The sequence below is a fragment of the Oncorhynchus gorbuscha genome, linkage group LG22 (assembly GCF_021184085.1).
Source record: "Oncorhynchus gorbuscha isolate QuinsamMale2020 ecotype Even-year linkage group LG22, OgorEven_v1.0, whole genome shotgun sequence".
NCBI lineage: Eukaryota > Metazoa > Chordata > Actinopteri > Salmoniformes > Salmonidae > Oncorhynchus > Oncorhynchus gorbuscha.
This window is the reverse complement of record NC_060194.1, coordinates 17100897-17123904: the sequence shown is the minus strand read 5'-3', so window position 1 is coordinate 17123904 and position 23008 is coordinate 17100897. Positions and strand designations below refer to the sequence as shown.

The following is a 23008-nucleotide window of genomic DNA, read 5'->3' as shown; positions in this document are numbered from 1 at the left end:
GTTGAACAGACTTCAGTCCATATAGTGTATAGTTTTCTGACTATGAATCTTACAAACATTTTCACTGCAAATTCCTATTCTGGTATGAACTTTTGGAAATTTTATTAGATTTTTATTTTATTTTTATTTTTTACAATTTACAAACATAGCAGGGATCAATGCGCGCTGTACAACTGGTTTAGAGCTCAACTGTTTGACATGCTCTTCAAATCTATCCAACAACATTTACTGAGATCAATTTTCTTTTTCATCTGATTTGACATCTCACCTGAAATGTATAACCACTGGCATGACAACATACAAAGGACATATACATGTAAACGGAAAGAAAGGTTACCACAAAATTCAAAGCAAGCGGGAGGGTGCGAAATCACACAAGCAGAACTGGTGTGAGAAAAGAAAATGAAGCGGCTTCATCAGTCAAGTCTGTACACTCATGGACATTCATTAGCAATACCCTTTAAACAGAGCAGTCATGAACTCTATGCATGTCCCAAATGGCACACTATTCCTTATTTAGTGCACTACTTTAGACCAGGGCCCATAAGACTCTGGTTAAAATGGTGCTCTATAAAAGGAATAGGGGGCCATTTTGGGACACTTCCCACCTGTTATTAGAAAGTAATTCACATACATTTTTTTTACAAAGACAGTCAAAATACCCAAGCATTAGTTCATCAGTACTTTCTGTGGTTGTATTTTTTTTTTTTACACGTGTACAGTATACTGGCACAGCACAGTAATGTTCCAAGACAGACAAAGTGGAGAATGATTGGTGAGCCATTCAGTAAACGGAAAATGTAGCCATTTTGAAAGAGTAGGATAGCAGTAGTCATTTCAACATGGTCTTGGTGAGATAAGATTCCTCAGATGGCTATAAATATATAATTATTTAATGTAGATTCCTCTGAGGGGCATGTCATGTTTATTTTTTAATTGAACTGTGCCATTTGAAAAGAGCACATCAAGTAAAAGGCATAAAAGGCATTCAATCATTGCGCGCGTTAGCGTTAGCAAGCGACTGCGTAGCCGGGCGCTAAAATACAACTTGGTTCTATTTGTGACGCTCAACGCGCTGCGCTGCAAGTCCTGCCTCTAAAATCTCCTCATTGGATTTTAGGTGCATATACCTATGTGGGTGATTGAAAGATGAACTGAGGTCCACACTCCGGACGGTTGTAGTAATGGTGTAATGTTGGCTTCCAACCTCCATATGAAGTCTCAAGAAGAAAAAAAGGAAGCCTGAAGGAAGGAGGAGAGATGAGGAGAAACAAATTTGGTAGAGGACTTTTCAGGTAAAATATCAACCCAATGTTTATACCCCAGGACAAATAAGCTAGCATGTTAGATACATCCTTGACACCGGGTCTTACATTAATTCAAGTAACACATTAAAAAGGCCCAGTGCGGTCAAAAACTAGATTTGCCTGTGTTTCAAAAAAGAATTTAAAAACTATGAGGTTGGAATAATGCTGTGAAATTGTCATTTTCTAAATGACAATAATGCCCTTTTAGTGGAAGAGCTGTTTGAAAAAAACATCTGAAATTTCAGCCTGTTTTTGTGGGATGGTGTTTTGGTCTTCCTGGTGGTAAATTAGTTAGACCTGTAAGAAAGAGCGTTCCAAACCTCTCTGCCAATAACAGCTCAGACCACTCCCAGACAGCCCAAGCTAAATTCTTGCTTGAGAAATAGCTCTTTGCTCAGAAGCAAATTTTGGTTTATTTTTGACCACTTTAATTGAAAACAATCACAGTAAGGTACTTTATTGTAGCCCAGGAAATAGTTGCTATGGAGATAAAAACGGTTGCATTGGACCTTTAAGTCATAAACATTTTTGAATGGACTCAAATGGCCAAATACAGCATTCCAAAACTTCAATGATGTATAAAGTGTATTCACTCGTCCACACACTTCGTCCTGAAAGAAGAGGTTCATCTCATTTCACAAAGAAATGTTGACAAAAGCCAAGATGAGAATAGAAATATAAGAACAACTCTAGCTAGCAGTGAAAAGTAAAGATGGGTAGGTTTAGCCTTCTCCTAGATCTATTGGTGCTCTTGCCAACTTGATTGGTTTCATTGTCAAGCCAAACATGACAATAAGTAACAAGGAGTTGGCATGATAGCATAAACAGACTGGCACTTAGGCTAAGGTAGGTTGGCTTGCTGGTGAGTCTGCTTGCACAAACTTGCTGGCTGATAATGAGGCTCTAACGCAGGTCTTTAGCTTTTGCTCCTCCACTGTGGTGAGTCAGTGGTGGTGAGCGGTGTGCCTTCAGGAAGCACATGTACTTCCTTTTCCTCTGCAGGCTGGCTTCTCATTGGTTGCCTCACTGAAAATAGCAAAAGCAAAACGCGGCTGGGCGACACTTGTGTATTCACTTGCAAGCGCATGAGTGAGGACAGACAGGGGCCCTGGGCCAGAGCAAGACTTGACTTGTGCCCGGAGAGCACAAGCCTATGGCCGCCTGACAACCTCTGATGCAGTATCAAAGTGACTGGGCCTGAAAAAGCGGAGTAGACAGTGAAAGTAGTTTTTGTTCCAGTCTTTTAGAGCAGTCAGTCTGTAAACGGAACTATATGAGCCATTTTAGTAGGATCTCTCTCTCCTGGCACAAGGCTGAGTACAGCTACTGAGCTACTCGTTCTTGTGGCAGTAAATGTCCTTTAATGCTCGGAGTTCCTCGATGAGGGTCTTGTTTTGGTTTTCCAGCACGCCCACACGATTCTCCAGACACCGGACATACTCTTTCTTTTTCCTGCGGCACTCCCGTGCAGCCTCCCTAGAGAAAACAGGGGAAAAGAGATGGTCAGTGGGAGAAATTCCAGCACTCAGCACCAATCAAAAGTGAACAAATACACCTCAGACGATTCACATAACATCCACTCAACCTTTATTGCTAACCAATTATCAAAAGGGTGCTTTAAAACCTACAGGAAAGGGAGGAAACCGAAAGATGAGTGTGAACGATTTTGAAATCTATTCCTCTTTCTCTGTTGTTAGCCAAATTCAGAGAAATTCAAGTAAAATGTGTGTCTGTGTCCCAAAAGGCACCCTACTCTCTTTTGTGTACTACTTTTGATCAGGGCCTCTGGTCAAATGTAAAGGGAATAGGGTGCCATTTGGGACGCCAACTGCATCCGTCTCACCTGTTCTTCATGAGGCGGACCTCCCTCTTGCGTGTGACCTCCTCAGTGTGCACCGGGGGGCTGTGCATGGACAGGGAGCCTGGGGACGCAGCCATCACCAGGCCCTGGGGTAGGCCCGAAGTGGGCGAACGCAGCTGGTACGCTGGCATATCTCCAGTGGCAGCTAGAAAACACAGACAGAACATCAGGGTTAGTTTTGATAGTAATTTACTTAAATCAAGTTCATCACTTGCACAGAGAGACAGACAGGACATCGGAATACAGATTCTCACTTGTAATGACCGCCTGTACTTAGCTTGCTGGGTGAAAATCAAGTACTGTATTTTTTAACTCAATCCTTCAAATCAAAGATTACTCATCTATCTATTTACAGGATAAGCAACTGTAAATTAGACGAACTCAAAATACAAATAAAGTAGATGGGAATCCTTTTAACGGCAAAAAAACAACTGACCACTCTTTCTATTAAAATGACCAGACAATCCCAGATTCCAACAGACAGAAATGAACTAAGCAAAACAAACCTAATTTAAATGATCATTTTTCTAGACAGATTTAAGATCACAGCACAGCTGCCAAATTAGGGAGTAGTTCTGAGTAGTTCTGTCAAATCTGTATTGGGAGAGTGTGAGAATTCATCCCAAATGGCACCCTATTCCCTCTGGGCCCTGGTCAAAAGTAGTGCACTATAAAGGGAATATGGTGCCATTTGGGATGCATTCAGAGCGTGATCCATGACGAGAGCCAAGAACCCTCACCTTTGACCCCTCTGTAAAAAGATTAACCAATGGCCTGTGACTTAACACCAACAACCAGGATTGAGAGACAATCACCTTGCCCAACGCAGTAGGCCTAACTCAATTAAAAACCATTTCACTGATTAGTTGTCATAAGCTGCTTGTTCAGTTTTTTTAATGTAACCAGTGTTCTTGTCTTTATCAGATTATCAACATGCACATTGCCATTAAAGAATAGAGCATATTAGCTTATAGTGCAATGGTGGGGGGGATTAATTACTACAATTATGTGAAGACAATTGTCATTATCTGGTTACCAGGGGGAATGGGTAGTCTAGTGGTAGTGCTGCCGCCCCTGAACCACATATACCCCTAGAGAGCGGTTTGATCCCCCATTCCGACTCACTTTCTATACTGTATACCTCTAATCTATTTCCCAATATACCGTACCAGTCAAAAGTCATCAAGGCAAAGGGTGGCTACTTTGAAGAATCTCAAATATAAAATATATTTTGATTTGTTATACACTTTTTTGGTTACTACATGATTCCATATGTGTTATTTCATAGTTTTGATGTCTTCACTATTATTCTACAATGTAGAAAATAAAGAAAAACCCTGGAATGAGTAGGTGTGTCTTGACTGGTACTGTGCATTTCAGACACATTTTTTAAAATACATACAAAATACATATATATATATATTTTAAAGGATAACACATAAAAGCGTAAAATACACTTATTTCCAATGTGCTCCTTGGTTTAGAAATTGAGATTCTCATCCGATCGCTGGTATTTTGATAAATACCATTCTAATCTCTTCTAATAGTAACTGCAACGTAACTACAGGAGAGAAAGAACTAAAGATGTTTGTCACAAACTATCATCATGCTTACAGTGCCTTCAGAAAGTATTCACAACCCTGGACTTTTTCCACATTTTGTGTTACAGCCCGATTTAAAATGGATTAAATTTAGATTTCGTGTCACTGGCCTACACATAATACCCCATAATGTCAAAGTGTAATTATGTTTTCATATTTACAAATGCGTCGCAGTGCTTGAGGTGTCACTACAGACCCGGGTTTGATCCCAGGCTGTGCCACAGCCTGCCGTGACTGGGAGACCCATGAGGCGGTGCACAATTGGCCCAGTGTTGTCTGGGTAAGGGGAATGTTTGGCTGGCCAGGATTTCCTTGTCCCATCGCGCTCTAGCTACTCCCTGTGGCGGGCTGGGCACCTGCAAGCTGACATCAGTCGGTGTTTCCTCCGACACATTGGTGTGGCTGTCTTCCGAGTTAAGCGAGCAGTGTTTCAAGAAGCAGTGCGGCTTGGCAGGGTCGTGTTTCGGAGGATGCATGGCTCGGAGGAAAACCTTTGCTCCTCACAAGTACGTAGGGGTTGCAGCGAAGGGACAAGAATAACTACCAATTGGGTATCACGAAATTGGGGAGAAAGATTTTTTTAAATAATTTTTTAAAACTAAACTAAAAGCTGAAATGTCTTGAGTCAATAAGTATTCAACCCCTTTGTTATGGCAAAACGAAATAAGTTCAGACTTAAAAATGTTCTTAACAAGTCACATAAGTTGCATGGACTCACTCTGTGTGCAATAATAGTGTTTAACATTATTTTTTAATAACTACCTCATCTCTGTACTCCACATACAGATAATTGTAAGGTCCCTCAGTCGAGCAGTGAATTTCAAACAGATTCAACCACAAAGACCAGGGAGGTTTTTCCAATGCCTCGCAAAGAACGGCATCTATTGGGAGATGGGTAAAAATAGCAAAAAGCAGACATCAAATATCCCTTTGAGCATGGTGAAGTTATTAATTACACTTTGGATGGTGTATCAATACACCCAGTAACTACAAAGAGACAGGTGTCCTTTCTAATTCAGTTGCAGGAGAGGAAGGAAACCACTCAGGGATTTCACCATGAGGCCTATGGTGACTTTAAAACAGTTACACAGTTTAATGGCTGATATGTGAAAACTGAGGATGGATTAACAACATTCTAGTTACTTCACAATACTAACCTAAATGACAGAGTAAAGAATGAAAAGGAAGCCTGTACAGAATAAAAATATTCCAAAACAATAATCCTGTTTGCAAGGCACTAAAGTAAAACTGCAAAAAATGTGGCAAAGAAATGAACTTTGACCTGAATACAAAGTGTTATGTTTGGGGCAAATCCAACACAACACACACAGAGTACCACTCTTCATATTTTCAAGCATGGAGGTGGCTGCATCATGTTATGGGTGCTGTCATAGACTAGGGATTTTTGGAGGATGAAGAGACACAGAATAGAGCTAAGCACAGGAAAAATCCTAGAGGAAAACCTTGTTCAGTTTACTTTCCAACAGACACTGGGAGACAAATTAACCTTTCAGCAGGACAATAACCTAAAACAATGGAGATGCTTACCAATACTACATTGAATGTTCCTGATATGCCCAATTACAGTTTTAAATCTGCAAAAAAATCAACAAACAACTTGACAGAGCTTGAAGAATTGTTTAAAGAATAAGGTGATTCTAATATGTACCGACTCAGGCGTGTGAATACTTATGTAAATGAGACATTTCAGTATTTCATTTTCAATACATTTGTAAAAATGTCTAAAAACATCTTTTCACATTGTCATTGGATATTGTGTGTAGATTGGTAAGATTTTTTTTTCATCAACTTTGAATTCAGGCTGTATAAGAACGTGGAATAAATCAAGGGGTATGAATACTTTCTGAAGGCACCTATATGGCAAGAACAAACACTTATACAAAACAACTATGCTTTCACAAAAAACAAAATTGGTAACATTTATGACTTGATAATAGCCCAAATGCTACCACTGCACTAGTGTTTTAACGCATGAGTGAGCAAGCATCAGCCTGCAGATGTGAGGGGCTACACCAGGCTGAGCTAGTCTCTCTCTGTCGTCATCTGAGTGGATTACTAAAACTGGCATCGCCTACGCTGTGCTCACTGCTCTCAGAGGGCTCTGTTCTGTCTGTAGCCTAATCACAGCATGACTCCCTGCTGACGTCAATCTGGGTCTCACTCGACACATTTTCATTTCCCTGCCCAGATCTGCTTCCAGGAAACTGGATTGACGTCAACACACATCCACCACCCCTCACACTCGCTGATCCAGAGAAGCATTCTGTTTGAGCATTTCAGGGGGCAGACAGACCGGTACTGGCGGATTGAGCAAGCTAACCAAACACTTACCGCCTTGTTCGGTCAACAGTTATGTCTAGCTTTTCACTACAGGAATGTTGAATGGTAATTATAAAGTCCTCTTGCAAGGTGTTCAAGTCTCAGAAAGAACTGTGGGCAATGTGCCTCTATGGTAGCTAGCTATTAACCCTCAGTCAGTGCTCGTCTCAGTTTGCTATTGGTTTCCTCTGTTCCCTTAAACACTCAGTATCTTGAGAAAATACTCTGTATCTTGAGAAAATACTCTGAAGACTCCAAGCGAACCTTTGGTAGACCACATACACGTTTTTATCAATGCTTAAAAGTTCTGTAAAGACATTTGACCAACCCAACTTTAAACTCATTCCTCCCAAAAACAAAAAGTATCAAAATGATGTATTTAGCCGTCGAAATATAGACGATGCAGATAGATTGATATCTGAATTGTACAACAATGCAGCTATACATTTTCAATTACTGCCAGCATGCAACATTTCATTTTCTATGAAAATCGAAGTCTGAGAAACACTTAGAAAGGAAAACTTAAAAACGACAGTTCCATACCTGATTCAGTCTCATCTCCAGTAACAGCCATATATTCTACTCAACACAGGCTCCACAGAATCAGACACTTTCTCTGTCTTTATTAGACTGTGTCTTTCTATCCGCCTGTGTGTGTCTCGCTCTGCCTGCTCTCTACATGGAGGGGTCACCCATCAACTTTGCACAAAATTACAATTAGGGACATTGACATCACAATGACATCACTGGCGCTGCTGAAGTCAATAAGACATTCTGCCGCTAGGCCCCTCCCCCTGCTCTTCTCCTGGATCAAATGCTAAAGTGGAGCAACACAATGCAGCGAGGCAGGGGGGAGGGAAGGAAAGACGCAGGGAGGGCTAGCTGGATATTTTTAGACTCTATGACGCAACTAGGCAACGGAGATCAAACAGGAGGTTAGTGTGCCCAAATAACAGCAGTCGTAGGACTAATGTGAGCACCCTGATTGAAGCAGTCCCTGGGGATTGGCTTTTACTACTTGTTAGGATTAAGGTTTTTCATCCGTTTCTTTGGAAAATAAGTCCAGGTATAAAGAAGTACCATTGAAATACAGGGAAACTGACATTTAAGGGAAAACATTACAATGCTCTGAACTATCTAAAACCATTAATATACACTACCATTCAAAAGTTTGGGCTCACTTAGAAATGTCCTTGTTTTTGAAAGAAAATCAAATTTTTCATCCATTAATATAATATCAAATTGATCAGAAATACAGTGCAGACATTGTTAAAGTTGTAAATGACTATTGTAGCTGGAAACTGCAGATTTTTTAAATGTTATATCTACATAGGCGTACAGAGGCCCATTATCAGCAAACATCACTCCTGTGTTCCAATGGCACATTGTGTTAGCTAATCCAAGTTTATCATTTTAAAAATGCTAATTGATCATTAGAAAACCCTTTTGCAATTATGTTAGCACAGCTGGAAACTGTTGTGCTAATTAAAGAAGCAATAAAACTGTCCTTTTTAGACTAACAGGGTATATAGAGCATCAGCATTTTTGGGTTCGATTACAGGCTCAAAATGGCCAGAAACAAATAACTTCCTTCCAAAACTTGTCAGTCTATTCTTGTTCTGAGAAATGAAGGCTTTTCCATGCGAGAAATTGCCAAGACACTGAAGATCTCGTACAACGCTGTGTACTACTCCCTTCACAGAACAGCGCAAAATGTATCTAACCAGAATAGAAAGAGGAATGGGAGGCCCTGGTGCACAACTGAGCAAGAGGACAAGTACATTAGAGTATCTAGTTTGAGAAACAGACGCCTGACAAGTCCTCAACTGCAGCTTCATTAAATAGTACCCGCAGTGTCAAAAGTGAAGAGGCGACTCCGGGATGCTGGCCTATTAAATGGACAGAAATGTTTGCTTTTCTTTCAAAAACAAGGACATTTTTAAGTGACCCCAAACTTTTGAACGGTAGTGTATACTCTATTGTTAAATCATGACACTGGTTGCATGGTACTGTAAGTAACATTACAGGGTCAACCAACCATGCTTGACATTTCTTTGAGAAAAATTAGTCATGCTCCAGCCACTTAGAGAGCCTTCTTCTGTTCTTCTGCTAAATGAATGCAAACCCATGACTTAATGAATCACACTATTTTAATGTAATCTAATGAAATAACTAGGAAGCCTAAGGACAGAAAGACCAGATGGTTATAAAGTTCAGACTGCGTCCAAAATGTGAACCCTATTTCCCATGGGTCCTGGTCAAAAGTATTGCATTATATAGGGCAGTGTTCCCAAACTGGCCGAATTTGGCTTTCAGGTGATTTTATTTGGCCACCTAAGTTCTGAGCATTTTTTTTAAAATTGATATTTTGATTTTAAAAAAACATTTAGTTGCTACACATAAAAGACTGAAAACACTAGCAAAGCGGAAGGGCTAGTCGGTCCGAGTCACGGAAGGGCTAGTCGATCAGAGTCACGGATGGGCTAGTCGGTCAGAGTCACGGATGGGCTAGTCGGTCCGAGTCACGGATGGGCTAGTCGGTCCGAGTCACGGATGGGCTAGTCGGTCCGAGTCACGGGAGGGCTAGTCGGTCCGAGTCACGGGGGGGCTAGTCGGTCCGAGTCACGGGTGGGCTAGTCGGTCCGAGTCACGGGTGGGCTAGTCGGTCCGAGTCACGGGTGGGCTAGTCGGTCCGAGTCACGGGTGGGCTAGTCGGTCCGAGTCACGGGTGGGCTAGTCGGTCCGAGTCACGGGTGGGCTAGTCGGTCCTTGTCACGGGTGGGCTAGTCTGTGTGAGTCACGGGTGGGCTAGTCGGTCCTTGTCACGGGTGGGCTAGTCTGTGTGAGTCACGGATGGGCTAGTCGGTGCGAGTCACGGGTGGGCTAGTCTGTGCGAGTCACGGGTGGGCTAGTCGGTGCGAGTCACGGGTGGGCTAGTCGGTGTGAGTCACGGGTGGGCTAGTCGGTCCTTGTCACGGATGGGCTAGTCGGTCCTTGTCACGGATGGGCTATTGCAGCAGACGACCACACACCGGGTTCCACTCCTATTAGCTAAAAACAAGAAGAAGCGGCTCCAGTGGGCACGTGATCACCAACACTGGACAATAAAATAAAAACATCCTGATTTAGGGAACAGCATGCCATTTGGGACATAAAGAGCTTGGAGTTCATGTAGCCCTTTACACTCATACCTGTCCGTGTTCAGGTTGAAAAAGGCAAATTTGGGCACTGATTAGTAACTAAATTGAAACCCAGTGGCTGGACAGTAACATACTATGTATGACATCAGAACTCAGGCTCTGTGCTTCACAGTGCTGTATGGGTTTTGACTGACAAGCCGTTCTGAACTTGAGCACAGAACACAACAAGAAGTTGCCCCCATCCCTCCCGCTAATTGGGCAACTTTTGCAGATTTTGGGCTGTCTGAGTGGGGGAAATCCTGTAAATGAAAAGGGCTCTATGTATTTTGGAAACATTGAGGATTATAATAAATACCACTTTGATGTCACACAAGCAGGCCAAACACTGTGATTCCAAATGTGCATTTCACATTTCCATATCATAAAAGTCAGGTTACCTTTATTTAACTAGGAAAGTCAGTTAATAACAAATTATTATTTTCAATGACGGCATAGGAACAGTGGGTTAACTGCCTGTTCAGGGGCACAACAATATATTTGTACCTTGTCAGCTCGGGGATTTGAACTTGCAACCTTTCGGTTACCAGTCCAACACTCTAACCACTAGGCTACCCTAGTGGTTAGAGGGCTATCCTGTCGTCCACTAGGCTACCCTGATCACTATGTTTGATGTACAGTTACAAGATGACATGGCGTCAAACCCTGGGTTGTTCTGAACAGAATGAGCCTGTTTGTCTGTTGTGAAGAGAATTCACTGTGGAACACCTGAAGGCACTCAGGACTCCTTTCTATGCACACCAAAATAACGATCCGTTTCTCTGAATTGCCTTGTAAAAGCCTAACACTAAGATTTATTTGATAATTTAGATAGCCATGTTGGCAATAGAACAATTTTAAATAATTCCTACCTGACCCAGATTGTGTTTTTGGATTGAGTAAACAACGACAGTAATTGTGTGATAGTGGGGATGCAGGGTTGTGTTCTAAACAAAAACACTACAAGTGTGCTTGCTCTAGTCCCTCAACGGCACAGCTAAAAGAGCTCCAAAAAGCACCTTAGTGTTTAAGACTTCTTTGAGTCATAAAAATGCATTGAAATGACTTGAGAGATATGGTGAAAAGTACAGTAAATGTAAAATGCACATAAAATCAACATTGTAGTGTTTGGATTCAGTCTTGTGTCAGGTGAACTGTTGTGTCCTCAACTTTGGTCTCATCATTTTCCCATAATCTCCAAATTGTTCCCTTTCAATTGCGACCATGCGTATGTATATGCTTTTCATATTTCCTCTGTAAGAAACGGTTTAATTTAGACGTATCCACATAAGCCAATTCCCACGAGTGTAAAGGGTTCAGTTCAGTTCTTACCTTGTATCACCATCTGGCCACCTTGCACAGAGAATAACTGCTGTCCTGAGTCCCCTGCCTGGGCTGCGTACTGCAGGATCTGGGTACCAGAGTTGGACATGGCCAGCGACTGTACACCCTGGAGGCCGTCACTGCCTGGGCTGGCTATCTGGATGGCTCCCCCCTGGGTGATGGCAACTGAGGAGGGACACACGTTTTTAGAAGGGTTACTCAGAGGTATATGTGGATGTTAGTGTGAATCTAAAGAAGGTACCAAAACATGAATAATCAATGTGCAGAAGTAAAAGGGTGTGGGAGTTTATTTTGTCAACGAGGGACAAAAGTCACATGCAGTTCTGCATTTTTGACCACTGCGACAAATAGCTCATTACTGTTATCAGCCGTTTCTAAGCAGCACCTTTCGATCTATTAGATTAGATGTTTTCTTCAAATATAAAAAAGTACTGTACTTTATGGATGGTAAGGTTGGGTGACTGGCTTATTGATGCATGAGTTTAGCCTCCACAATGAATCCTTAAGTTTAAGATCTCTTACACAATAACACAAAGTGGATATAGAACTTAATGTCACAATAGTGAGTGCACGTCAACATTTACACCATAGTTGCGTACCAACTATGGCAACCTATTCCTTGCATAGTGCACCACTTTTCACCAGAGCCTAATGAAACTCACTGTATTGGCCACAGCTGGTCTGATAGATTGAAGTTGGAACTTGAACTGAAGAGACACTGGAGGGTGGAACCTCATCTTCAGGTTTCTCCTCCTCAATTCTTGGAATTGAGGAGGAATCCGTTGATAGTTCATTGAGGATTTTTCTGAAGGAAAGAGGAAAGCACGTAATAAACTACTCTGCTTGGATTGCTTTGAAATGTCAATGGTTGTACAGTGCCTTTGAAAAGTATTCAGACCCCTAGACTTTCTCCACATTTTGTTACATTACAGCCTTATTCTAAAAATGATTCCCTTAAATCAATATACACACAATACCCCATAATGAAAGTGAAAACACGCCTTTAGAAATGTTTGCAAAAGTATTCAAAATAAAAACAGAAATACCTTATTTACATAACTATTCAGACCCTTTGCTATTGAGCTCAGGTGCATCCTGTTTCCATTGATCATCCTTGAGATATTTATTTCTACAACTTAGAGTCCACCTGTGGCTCCCGAATGGCGCAGCGGTCTAAGGCACTGCATCTAAGTTCAAGGGGAGTCACTACAGTCCCTGGTTCGAATCCAGGTTGTATCACATCCGGCCGTGATTGGGAGTCCCATAGTGCGGTACGCAATTGGCCCAGCGTCGTCCGGGTTTGGCCGGGGTAGGCCATCATTGTAAATAAGAATTTGTTCTTAACTGACTAGTTTTTTTTAATGTTTGGACATGATTAAGAAAGGCACACATCTGTCTATATAAGGTCCCACAGTTGACAATGCATGTCTGAGCAAAAACCAAGCTCAGAGACAGGATTGTGTTGAGGCTGGGGAAGGGTACCAAAACATTTCTGCAGCATTGAAGGTCCCCAAGAACACAGTGGCCTCCAACATTCTTAAAATCAAAGAAGTTTGGAACCACCAAGACTGGCTGCCCGGCCAAACTGAGCAATCGGGGGAGAACGGCCTTGGTAAGGGATGTGTCCAAGAATCTGATAGTCACTCTGACAGCGCTCTAGAGTTCCTTTGTGGAGACGGGAGAACCTTTCCAGAAGGACAACAATCTCTGCAGCACTCCACCAATCAGTCCTTTTTGGTAGAGTGGCCAGACGGAAGCCACTCCTCAGTAAAAGGCACATGACAGCCTGTTTGGAGTTTGCCAAACGGCACCTAAAGTCTCTCAGACCATGAGAAACAAGATTCTCTGGTCTGATGAAACCAAAATTCAACACTTTGGCATGAATGCCGAGTGTCACGTCTGGAGGAAACCTAGCACCATCCACACGGTGAAGAATGGTGGTGGCAGCATCACACTGTGGGGATTTCTTTCATCGGCATGGACTGGGAGACTAGTCAGGATCGAGGCAAAGATGGAGCAAAGTACAGAGAGATCCTCCTCCAGAGCGCTCAGGACTTCAAAATGGGGCAAAGGTTCACCTTCCAACAGGACAACAACCATAAGCACACAGCCAAGACAACGCAACGCAGCCAAGACATCGCAGGAGTGGCTTCCTTGAGTGGCCCAGCCAGAGCCTAGACTTGAACCCAATCAAACATCTCTGGAGAGACCTGAAAATAGCTGTGCAGCGATGCTCCTCATCCAACCTGACAGAGCTTGAGAGGATCTGCAGAGGGGAATGGGAGAAACCCCAAATACAGGTGTACCAAGCATGTAGCATCATAGCCAAGAAGACTCTAGGCTGTAATCGCTGCCAAAGGTGCTTCATCAAAGTACTGAGTAAAGGTTCTGAATACTTATTTAAATGTAATATTATATTTTTTCATTTTTTCAAATTTGTTAAAATATGTTTTTACTTTGTCATTATGGGGTATTGTGAGTAGATTGAGGATATTTTGTGTTTTTAATCAATTTTATAATAAGGCTGTAACATATCAAAATGTGGAAAAGGTCAAGCGGTCTGAATACTTTCCGATTGAACTGTATATTAAAATGTTGTCATTTAGCAGACACTCTTATCCAGAGCGACTTACAGGAGCAATTAGGGTTAAGTGCCTTGTTGAAGAGCACAGACATATTTTTTACCTAGTCGGATCGGGTATTCAAACCAGTGGCCTTTTGGCCCAACACTCCTAACCGCTACACTATGTGCTGCCCCAAATATATAAACTTACACCCTGTTCCATTTATAGTGCACTACTTTTAACCAGGGCCCATAGATGTCTGGTCAAAAGTAATACACTATACAGGGAATAGGGTGTCCTTTGGGACACGTAAGATGTTTATATTTGCAATGTTTTCATGTCTGCCTACCGATAAGATGGGCGTCTTGAGAGAATCTCTCTTCTTTTCTGTGTGTCTGTGACTGCCGACTCCCCACCTTCAAGCCCAGCTATAGAGGTGATCTGGAGCAAAAAAAAGTCATGCATAGACACTGTGTAGGGCCACCTCCCTCCATTTTAAAATACCTTACTGAATACTGAAACATAAAAGTCTTTCCAAAACAGTATAAATCTCAGGTTGTGTCCCAAATAACACCCTATTGCCCTATTCACATGGCTCTAGTCAAAGGTAGTGCACTATAGGGAATAGAGTGCCATTTGTGACTCATTCTTTGTTGGGGAATGTGATTTAGAGAAAAAAAAGGAAAATGAGCGTGACGTGCTGATTTGTCGAATGCAAGCAGACAGTGTGTTTTCTAAGAGACTGCCAGACACAATACAACATCCAGTGCATGAAGGTCAAACTGATTAGCTTAAATCACAGATTCCATTTCTCAGACAAGGCCAATTAAGAGAGGTTGCTGCATTAGAGCCAGAACACCCACACCTGTAGATGTGAAGATACCCTTTGTTACATCCTTGGCATCACTGATACACAACATCAGAAACTACTAGCCTGGCCCCAGATATGTCTGTGCTCTTCCTAACTCCATTGCTGTCATTATCAACGACATGACAAAGAGTGACAAGAATTTGGCATGATGGGACAGACTGGCACTCAGGTTAACAAACTACAGCTACAAGTCCCTAAAACCATTCTGGAATTGTTCTACGAGGAAAATAAATAACTACTGAATTACTGTATTGAGCCAAGACGATCGACCCTTGAGGCTCCATCCCCAATGACAAAAGTAGTGAACTATAGGAAAGGAGATGCAAGTTGGGACCCAACCTGAGGGTATAAGGAAGGGATGGAGCGCTAGTAGCTACCTGTACAGTCTGCATCTGTGGTGACTGGATGACAGAGGCCTGAGGAGCCTGGATGACAGCCTGGACCTGAACTGTCTGCTCAACAGGTAACTGCACCACTGTCATGCCAGCGGAGTCTCCTGTTCCGGAAACCTGGAGAAAAACAAGAGATGTTCAATTGTTTTACTACCTATTAACAATATTTGAGAAAAGGATGCTCCAGCATCAGTGTGTCTAAATTAGCTTGTTTGTGCCATCATGCCAACTCCTTGTCATTTATTGTTGTGTTTGGCTTGACAATGAGAAATGGAGTTAGCAAGAGCACCAACATAACTGGGACCAGGCTTTAGACCCTGATGCATCTCTGAATATAAGAGTGATGAGTGATGAGTGATAATGGCCACAACACACACTACACAAAAGGTGCTACCTGAGTAAGTACAGCAGTCGGTGAGTTGGATTCGCTCTGACTTGGTTCTTCATCAGACAGAGAGTAATCAACACTTCCATCCTGCTGTGATGACGCAACCGCTGTGTCCATGGTCATCGGACTGGATATGTCAGGAAATTGAGCACAATTGAAGGGGAAGTTCACAATTTTTTCATGTATCCTCATTTTCACTCTTCCTGTAGCTTGTAGTTGATTAATTTATATTTTTTTATGTTTTGTATCATTACAAAGGAAATTGGTTGTCACATTTTTCTGAGTGATCACTTGCAATTGACTATAAAGCAATAAAGCATAAGAAAACACTCCACACCAACTCATATTACATCAAAATCTCATTCTAAATTGTGTCTGCACTCAATAAAAAATTCCACTGTGACATGAATCCATATTTCAATGAAAAAAATGAATTAAACTACAACAAAAATGTGTAGGGTGTTACTGAACAATTAACCAAAATGTTGGTTATTTTTCTGTTTTTAAACAACTAATTGAGCAACGTAGGTTCAATTACTTTAATTCCATTAAAAAAAGAATCTGTGCTCTCGGTACAGTTTCTTTAGAGATAATCAAATCAAGCCTGAACTGTGCGATGTAGTATAGAGTTGCAGTTTCCAACAGGCCAATATTCTAAATAGTTGAGCGCAGAAAACGTGGTAATTAACTACAATGACCATAATCCATTGTTCGCGCACCTACTTGTCCAGTCTGTGGAGCAGACAGGGAGAGAGAATGTGCGATCAAGAGGGATAGAAATAAGTTGCTTCGTGAGGTATCTTTACCTTAAAAATACATGATCTAAGTGATTGATAGTTGTATTCAGCAGTCATAAAAGTATGCCTCATTTACTTTGAAGAACTACTAAAACGGTGATTTTGTCAAACATCATAGGCAGCAGCTCTATAGAGATGATGACATGGAATGAAATAAAACAAATGTGATATACACAACTGAAACATTTTATTAAAGTAAAGTGATTAAAATGGTTAATATGTGATTAGCAGTAATGGACAAGTCACTACAAAGGTCGTTGGATCGAATCCCCGAGCTGACAAGGTAAAAATCTGTCATTCTGCCCCATAGCAACTCAGTTACCCCCTGTTCCCCGGGCGCCAAAGAAGTGGATGTTGATGAAGGCAGCCCCCCGCGCCTCTCTGATTCAGAGGGATCGGGTTAAATACGGAGGACACATTTCAGTTGAAGACATTCAGTTGTACAACTGACTAGGTATCCCCCTTTCCCATCATGGGACATTAATTCATTTGTTTTATTCAGCATTCAATCCACATAAAAAAAATAAAAATAAAAACCGAAAACCATGATTTTTTTGTAATCGAATCAACCCAAAAAAGCACTAATCAATTTTCACTTGCACAGTGACATTAAGAATGGAATTCTATAATGAGTTGGATTGGAACATTGCCAAAACATGTAGCACCCACCTGGGTGATGCCATGGCTGCTGAAAAGTGCACAGAAAGCCACCCTAATAGATGATTATATAAGAACAAATGATGCTCCCTTTGGAAAATGCAAGTCCAAGACTATTTCAATATTATATCATTAGATTAAAGCAATTCATGTTGTCATTTGTACAGAACAACTGCCTGATTACTCAAAAACAGTGCTGGTTGATTGGGCTGCCATCAAAATCAAATCAAATTTTATTGGTCACATACACATGGTTAGCAGATGTTAATGCGAGTGTAGCAAAATGCTTGTGCTTCTTGTTCCAACCATGCAGTAATATCTAACAAGTAATCTAACAATTTCACAACAACTACCTTATACACACACAAGTGTAAAGGAATGCATACCAATATGTAACAGAACTGTTAGCACATTTGTTTTATTTAACTAGGCAAATCAGTTAAGAACAAATTTTTATTTACAATGACGGCCTACCCCGGTCAAAACCTAACCCAGACGACGCTGGGTCAATTGCGCACCGCCCTATGGGACTCCCAATCACGGCCAGTTGTGATACAGCCTGGGATCGACAAGGGTCTGTAGTGACGCCTCTTGCACTGAGATGCAGTACATTAGATCGCTACGCCACTTGGGAGGCCATTAGTTAAAGTATTGTGTTAGGGTCCTCCTGTGCTGTAAACATATTGATTAAACTGGGATACACACTTTAAAGAAATGCAAGGAATGCCTAGTGTCTTTGCATGTTGGAGAACAAATGCCATCTTTTTCGAGGGCTTTTGATTACAGTGGCCTACTGTGTACGCTGGGTACAGACAAACCCCTTCAGTGACAAATGCACATTACATGAAACACATAAACGTTTGATTTAATTCAAATTAATATATTCAATTAAACATTGTGTGAAACGTGATTGTTGCGTTTGCTTGGTTCATGTTTTCAATTTTTTTATGGTGCTTTCAAGTCAACTGGGACCTCCGGGGGAAAAAACGAGTTCTAAAACAGTCGGTGATCTTCAGGTCGGAGCGCTATAAAGAAACCAGGGTTTCTGAGTTGGAATTCCGAGTTGGATAACCGTTCCAAAAGATTTTCCCCAGTCAGAACTGTTCCCCCCGGAAAAACTCCCATGAAGCAAAGACAGCCGCATGCCTGTCTGAATTACAAAAGGGGAGGGTCCAGAGTTTCGAAACTGTCACTCTGAAATTGTTCATTTGTCGCGAGCTAGCTTATAACATCTGTAGCCATATTCAGCACCTAAACCAGATATACTTTGGGTACATTTATTAACAGGGTATTTTTTTTCGTAAGCTGGCTGACTAACGTTACCTTTCCAAAAAATTGAATGGAGTAGCGTAATTTATGCAGCTGAAGACAAACGCTCGAGAGAAACTGCGATGTAACACCGAAAAGCACGAAAGGTGGATAGCAAACGTTATTTCTCACGTAACTAACGTTAGCTAGTAGCAGACAGCTTCTAGTTTTTTTAAAGTAATACGGACACTGGCTGGCAAGCCAATTCACTCGGTCTATGCCAGTTTAACGTTAGTTAGCAAGCGAGCAAACTGTTCCATTCGTGTCAATGCATAAAGTAGTTCAGCTGGCTAACACACAGGAAGGAGATTGTCCACGTAACCAGAGTTAGCAACTAGCTTTAGCTAACATTGTCATTAGCCTGTAGATTCAACTGACAAATTGGAAGTTTGTCCATGCGTCATTGTAAACGGTGATCTTTCTGTTTTGTTGGCTCTACTTTTTTTCTTCAGAACGAGTCCCACGACTAGTCTACCGTGTAATAACTTACCAAAGTTTTACGTAGTCAGACTCGTCACTAATTATGGTAGGAGTGGATGGCTCGACCCTCTGCCCACGTATTCCCCACGTCAGTCTTGATGATGCAGTGCTAAAATGTCGACCAAGCGCTCGTCCTCTCCAACTGAACACCACAGGGGAAAAAACTACACATGGGAGGAGCTTTACACATTACTGTAGATTGAGGACAACAAATATAAGTTTTCTACAATTGTATGACTCTAGACAGCAATGTACTGCAAGACTCGTAAAAACATGTTATAATTCACTTATATTTAACCTTTTTGATACCGTATATCAAAATCAATAGGTTACTGACAAAGTGAAAAATACTTTTAAAGAGTAGACCAAGCATTCTGTAATTATCTCATCCATCCCATATGCACAGTAACGTTACATACTAAATAGTTTGACATGTATATTTTGTTCATATTTTGGAGGCCTAACCTGTTACGTACAGTATTTAAATATTACCCAAATGTGCCATCTAGTGGTTGTAAAGGAGAATAAAACACTGCTTTGGAAATGTAAGCTACTATTTATATAGGGAATTTGTAATGGCGTCTTTTTACAGGCACTAACTCCGCCATTCGTTGGACAAAGCCTATGGGGGAAATTAATGGCGTTTTTGTATGGTATTTGGATAAACGCCGAAAAGAAGGTTTGTGAACACAGGCTTATGTTCCGTATTATGAGATCATCTTCATCGGCAAACTTCACTTTTTGTAAATTTTGAAGAATTTAATGTGTAACCTTTAATTAACTAGGCAAGCCAGTTAAGAACACATTCGTATTTACAATGGAAGGCCAAGCCGGACGACACTGGGTCAATTGTGGGACAGCCTGGATAATAGACAAATGGACCTGACCAGACAGCTCAGAACTTCTGCTCTTTTCTGTCCATAAAAAAAAAAGATTGGTGGAAGAGCCATGCAAGGAAGGAGGGAGTGGTGGAGCAAGGCTATATGCCCTAAGGTTTTCATCAGAACTGGCGTAGATTAGTCTCACCTTTTTCTTTTCCTGACATAAGTTTGTGTAAAAATAAATATATATATACATATAGCTCACAACTGTGCGGGGGGAGAGGGGTGGGGATGCTAAAGATGCAGTGCCTTATATACCGCTGCGCTACTCGGGAGTCCAAAAACCACATACAGGATTCATAAGGATCATGTTAACTGACTGCTATTATCTTATAGAACAAAACTTATTTCGGGGGTTTTAGGACTACACGCGGGCGAGCTCTATGGCAATATTTTACAGAAAACTAAATAGAACTTTTGGATACATCTGAATTTGACCTCCAAAGTAGGTCCACAGTTCATTGACTAACAGCTATTATTTACCTGACTGGCTCTGGATTGAACTGTTGCTCTCATTCACTCAAGGCTACTAATGTATTGACAGTCAATACAATGGGCAAGATTGAACTAGACTATTCACTGGTGCTCCCAACTTTTAAAAGTTTGCACCACCAAACAGAATAGGAGCACCAGAAAACGTGATTAACCTTTAATGAATGCTACCTTAGTTTGAAAACACCTCTCCAGCCTCTTTCCTTTCTTCCAGTGCCAACTTAAACCATATGGGTAAGGTACCAGTTTCAGTGGTTTAGCCAGAAATGTGTTGGTGGGTGGGCATGCAGACATTTGGGTGGATGGACACTAAAGAAAAATATAAATGCAACAATTTCAAAGATTTTACTGGGTTACAGTTCATATAATGAAATTAGGCTCTAAATCTATGGATTTCATATAACTGAGAAAACAGATACCTTTTTTTTTTAAACAGCGTCAATCAGAAAACCAGTCAGTATCTGGTGTGACCACCATTTTCCACATGCAGCGCAACACATTTCCTTCACAGAGAGTTGATCAGGCTTTTAATTGTGGCATGTGGAATGTTGTCCCACTCCTCTTCACTGGCTGTGCGAAGTTGCTGGATATTGGCGGGAACTGGAACACGCTGTTGTACACGTCTAACCAGAGCATCCCGAACATGCTCAATGAGCGGTACATGCAGCGCTTGACTTGGACTGAAATAGGTGGCTGTACTCATTTAGGGTGCTATTCATGTTTATACTAAGGTGTAGGAGCTCCACAATACATTTGAGTTAATATTCTACAAGAGGAACAAGAGCTCAAGCAGTAGAACATTTAAGGTGCCGCGTCTCAGATCCAGTGAGCTACTCCCCAAGACAATGTTACCCTTCCAATGACCTTATCATATAAACTACAATGAGAAAAGTACGGTTTACTATACTTTTAATCATGTCAGCACAAGTAACAGCCGTTTACAGTCTTTGTTTACTTTTTCGTTCTTACTCTTCCCAATTCACTTAAACTATATTTCTTTATTTCCCATGGGCTTCACCAGAGTACCCCCTAGTGGCTGGAATACAACTGTATTAAGCCCCTTACGACAAGCACTGGTGACATGGTGTCTGGTTGTATGCAAGCCATTGAAGAACTCAGACATTTTCAGCTTCCAAGAATTGTGTACAGATCCTTGCAACATTGGGCCGTACATTATCATGCCGAAACATGAGGTGATGGCGGCAGATGAATGGCATGACAATTTTTATTATTTTTTTAATTTCACCTTTATATAACCAGATAGGCTAATTGAGAACAAGTTCTCATTTGCAACTGCGACCTGGCCAAGATAAAGCAAAGCAGTTTGACAAATACAACACACATACAGCATGTGCAAATGAGGTAGGATAAGGGAGGTAAGGTAATAAATAGGCCATGGTGGCAAAGTAATTACAATATAGAAATTAAACACTGGAATGGTAGAGTGTGCAGAAGATGAATGTGCAAATTGAGATACTGGGGTGCAAAGGAGCAAGATAAATAAATACAGTATGGGGATGAGGTAGATTGGATGGGCTATGTGCAGTGATCTGTGAGCTGCTCTGACGGCTGGTGCTTAAAGCTTGTAATCGCAGTCCTGAAGTCAATAACTTATTTTCGGTCATAAGAATTTTTGGACAACATTACGTTCAAAAATTGTTTACATTTTTTTATTAAAGTTACAAACAATGCAGATAAACGAACGAAAAACACAATCTGTTGGGGGCACGTAAAACGTATGCCTTCTGCTCCGGCACCATTTTGATCAAACTTAACAAATGTGATCTCAGGCCAATTTATTGCTGTGACCATACCTGGTTAAAAGGAAGTTAAATATTTAGGAATTGTTATCACTAGAAACGTTCCAGATAGAGAATCTTTAAACATCGATAATAGGACTCATTCCATGAGAGCTTCATTAAGTCAGTGGCTGCAACGTGATATCTAAATTCCGGGTCGTATTCTTTTGTCCAAGACAGATGGTTTATTTAGAATCATTTACCCAAGTCAGTCCCTTTTTCTTTCTTCGAGTAACACAAAAATGTCAATTGTTTGGAGGAATAAAATGCATTATATTCAGAAATCACAATTAGGGAAAGACTACGATCGTGGAGGTTTACAGGCTGTTGATTTTGAGTCGTTAGTGGGTGCTTTTAGAATTAACTGGTTGAAATTGTCTATCTAATCCTAGCTCTATGTGGTATCATATCCCTAACAGTCAGTTTAATAAACTTGGACTTGAAATCCTAATGAAATATGATTTCATTCTTATAATTACCTGTGAAATTGTCTGAGTTTCACCAGCAAATGTTATTTTTCTAGAAAATGATATTCAAGCATAATTTTTCCCCCAACAAAACATTGACTTGGAATAAGAGTTAATCAAATTAATAGGAATTCCATTTTCAAAGGCCTTTGGTTTGACAAGGGTATTCATTTTTCACGTGATTTGGTAGACAACACTGGGGAGTTTGACGTTTGATGAGTTCCTCGATAAATCTCAGGTTAATATTACTCAGAGAAAATACATGGTTTGCAAAGAAATTTAA

At 41.1% G+C, this 23008-nt stretch overlaps 1 protein-coding gene across 2 annotated transcripts; it reads right to left on the bottom strand.

Moving 5' to 3' along the window:
• Positions 1-1712: 1712 nt before the first annotated feature.
• On the bottom strand, positions 1713-19248 carry LOC124009705 (cAMP-responsive element modulator-like). Of its 2 annotated transcripts, XM_046321787.1 has the most exons (8): positions 19097-19248; positions 15851-15971; positions 15442-15573; positions 14543-14634; positions 12292-12434; positions 11618-11794; positions 3151-3313; positions 1713-2783 (listed from the first exon to the last, which is right to left on the bottom strand). In XM_046321787.1, exons 2-8 carry the CDS (start codon positions 15965-15967, stop codon positions 2639-2641), a joined length of 969 nt encoding a protein of 322 aa, XP_046177743.1. In that variant the 5' UTR covers positions 15968-15971; positions 19097-19248; the 3' UTR covers positions 1713-2638. The 2 variants fall into 2 exon arrangements, with proteins under 2 accessions (XP_046177743.1, XP_046177744.1); XM_046321788.1 differs by lacking the exons at positions 11618-11794; positions 12292-12434; positions 14543-14634; ... (1 more) ...; positions 15851-15971; positions 19097-19248 and adding an exon at positions 7653-7815.
• Positions 19249-23008: the final 3760 nt, after the last annotated feature.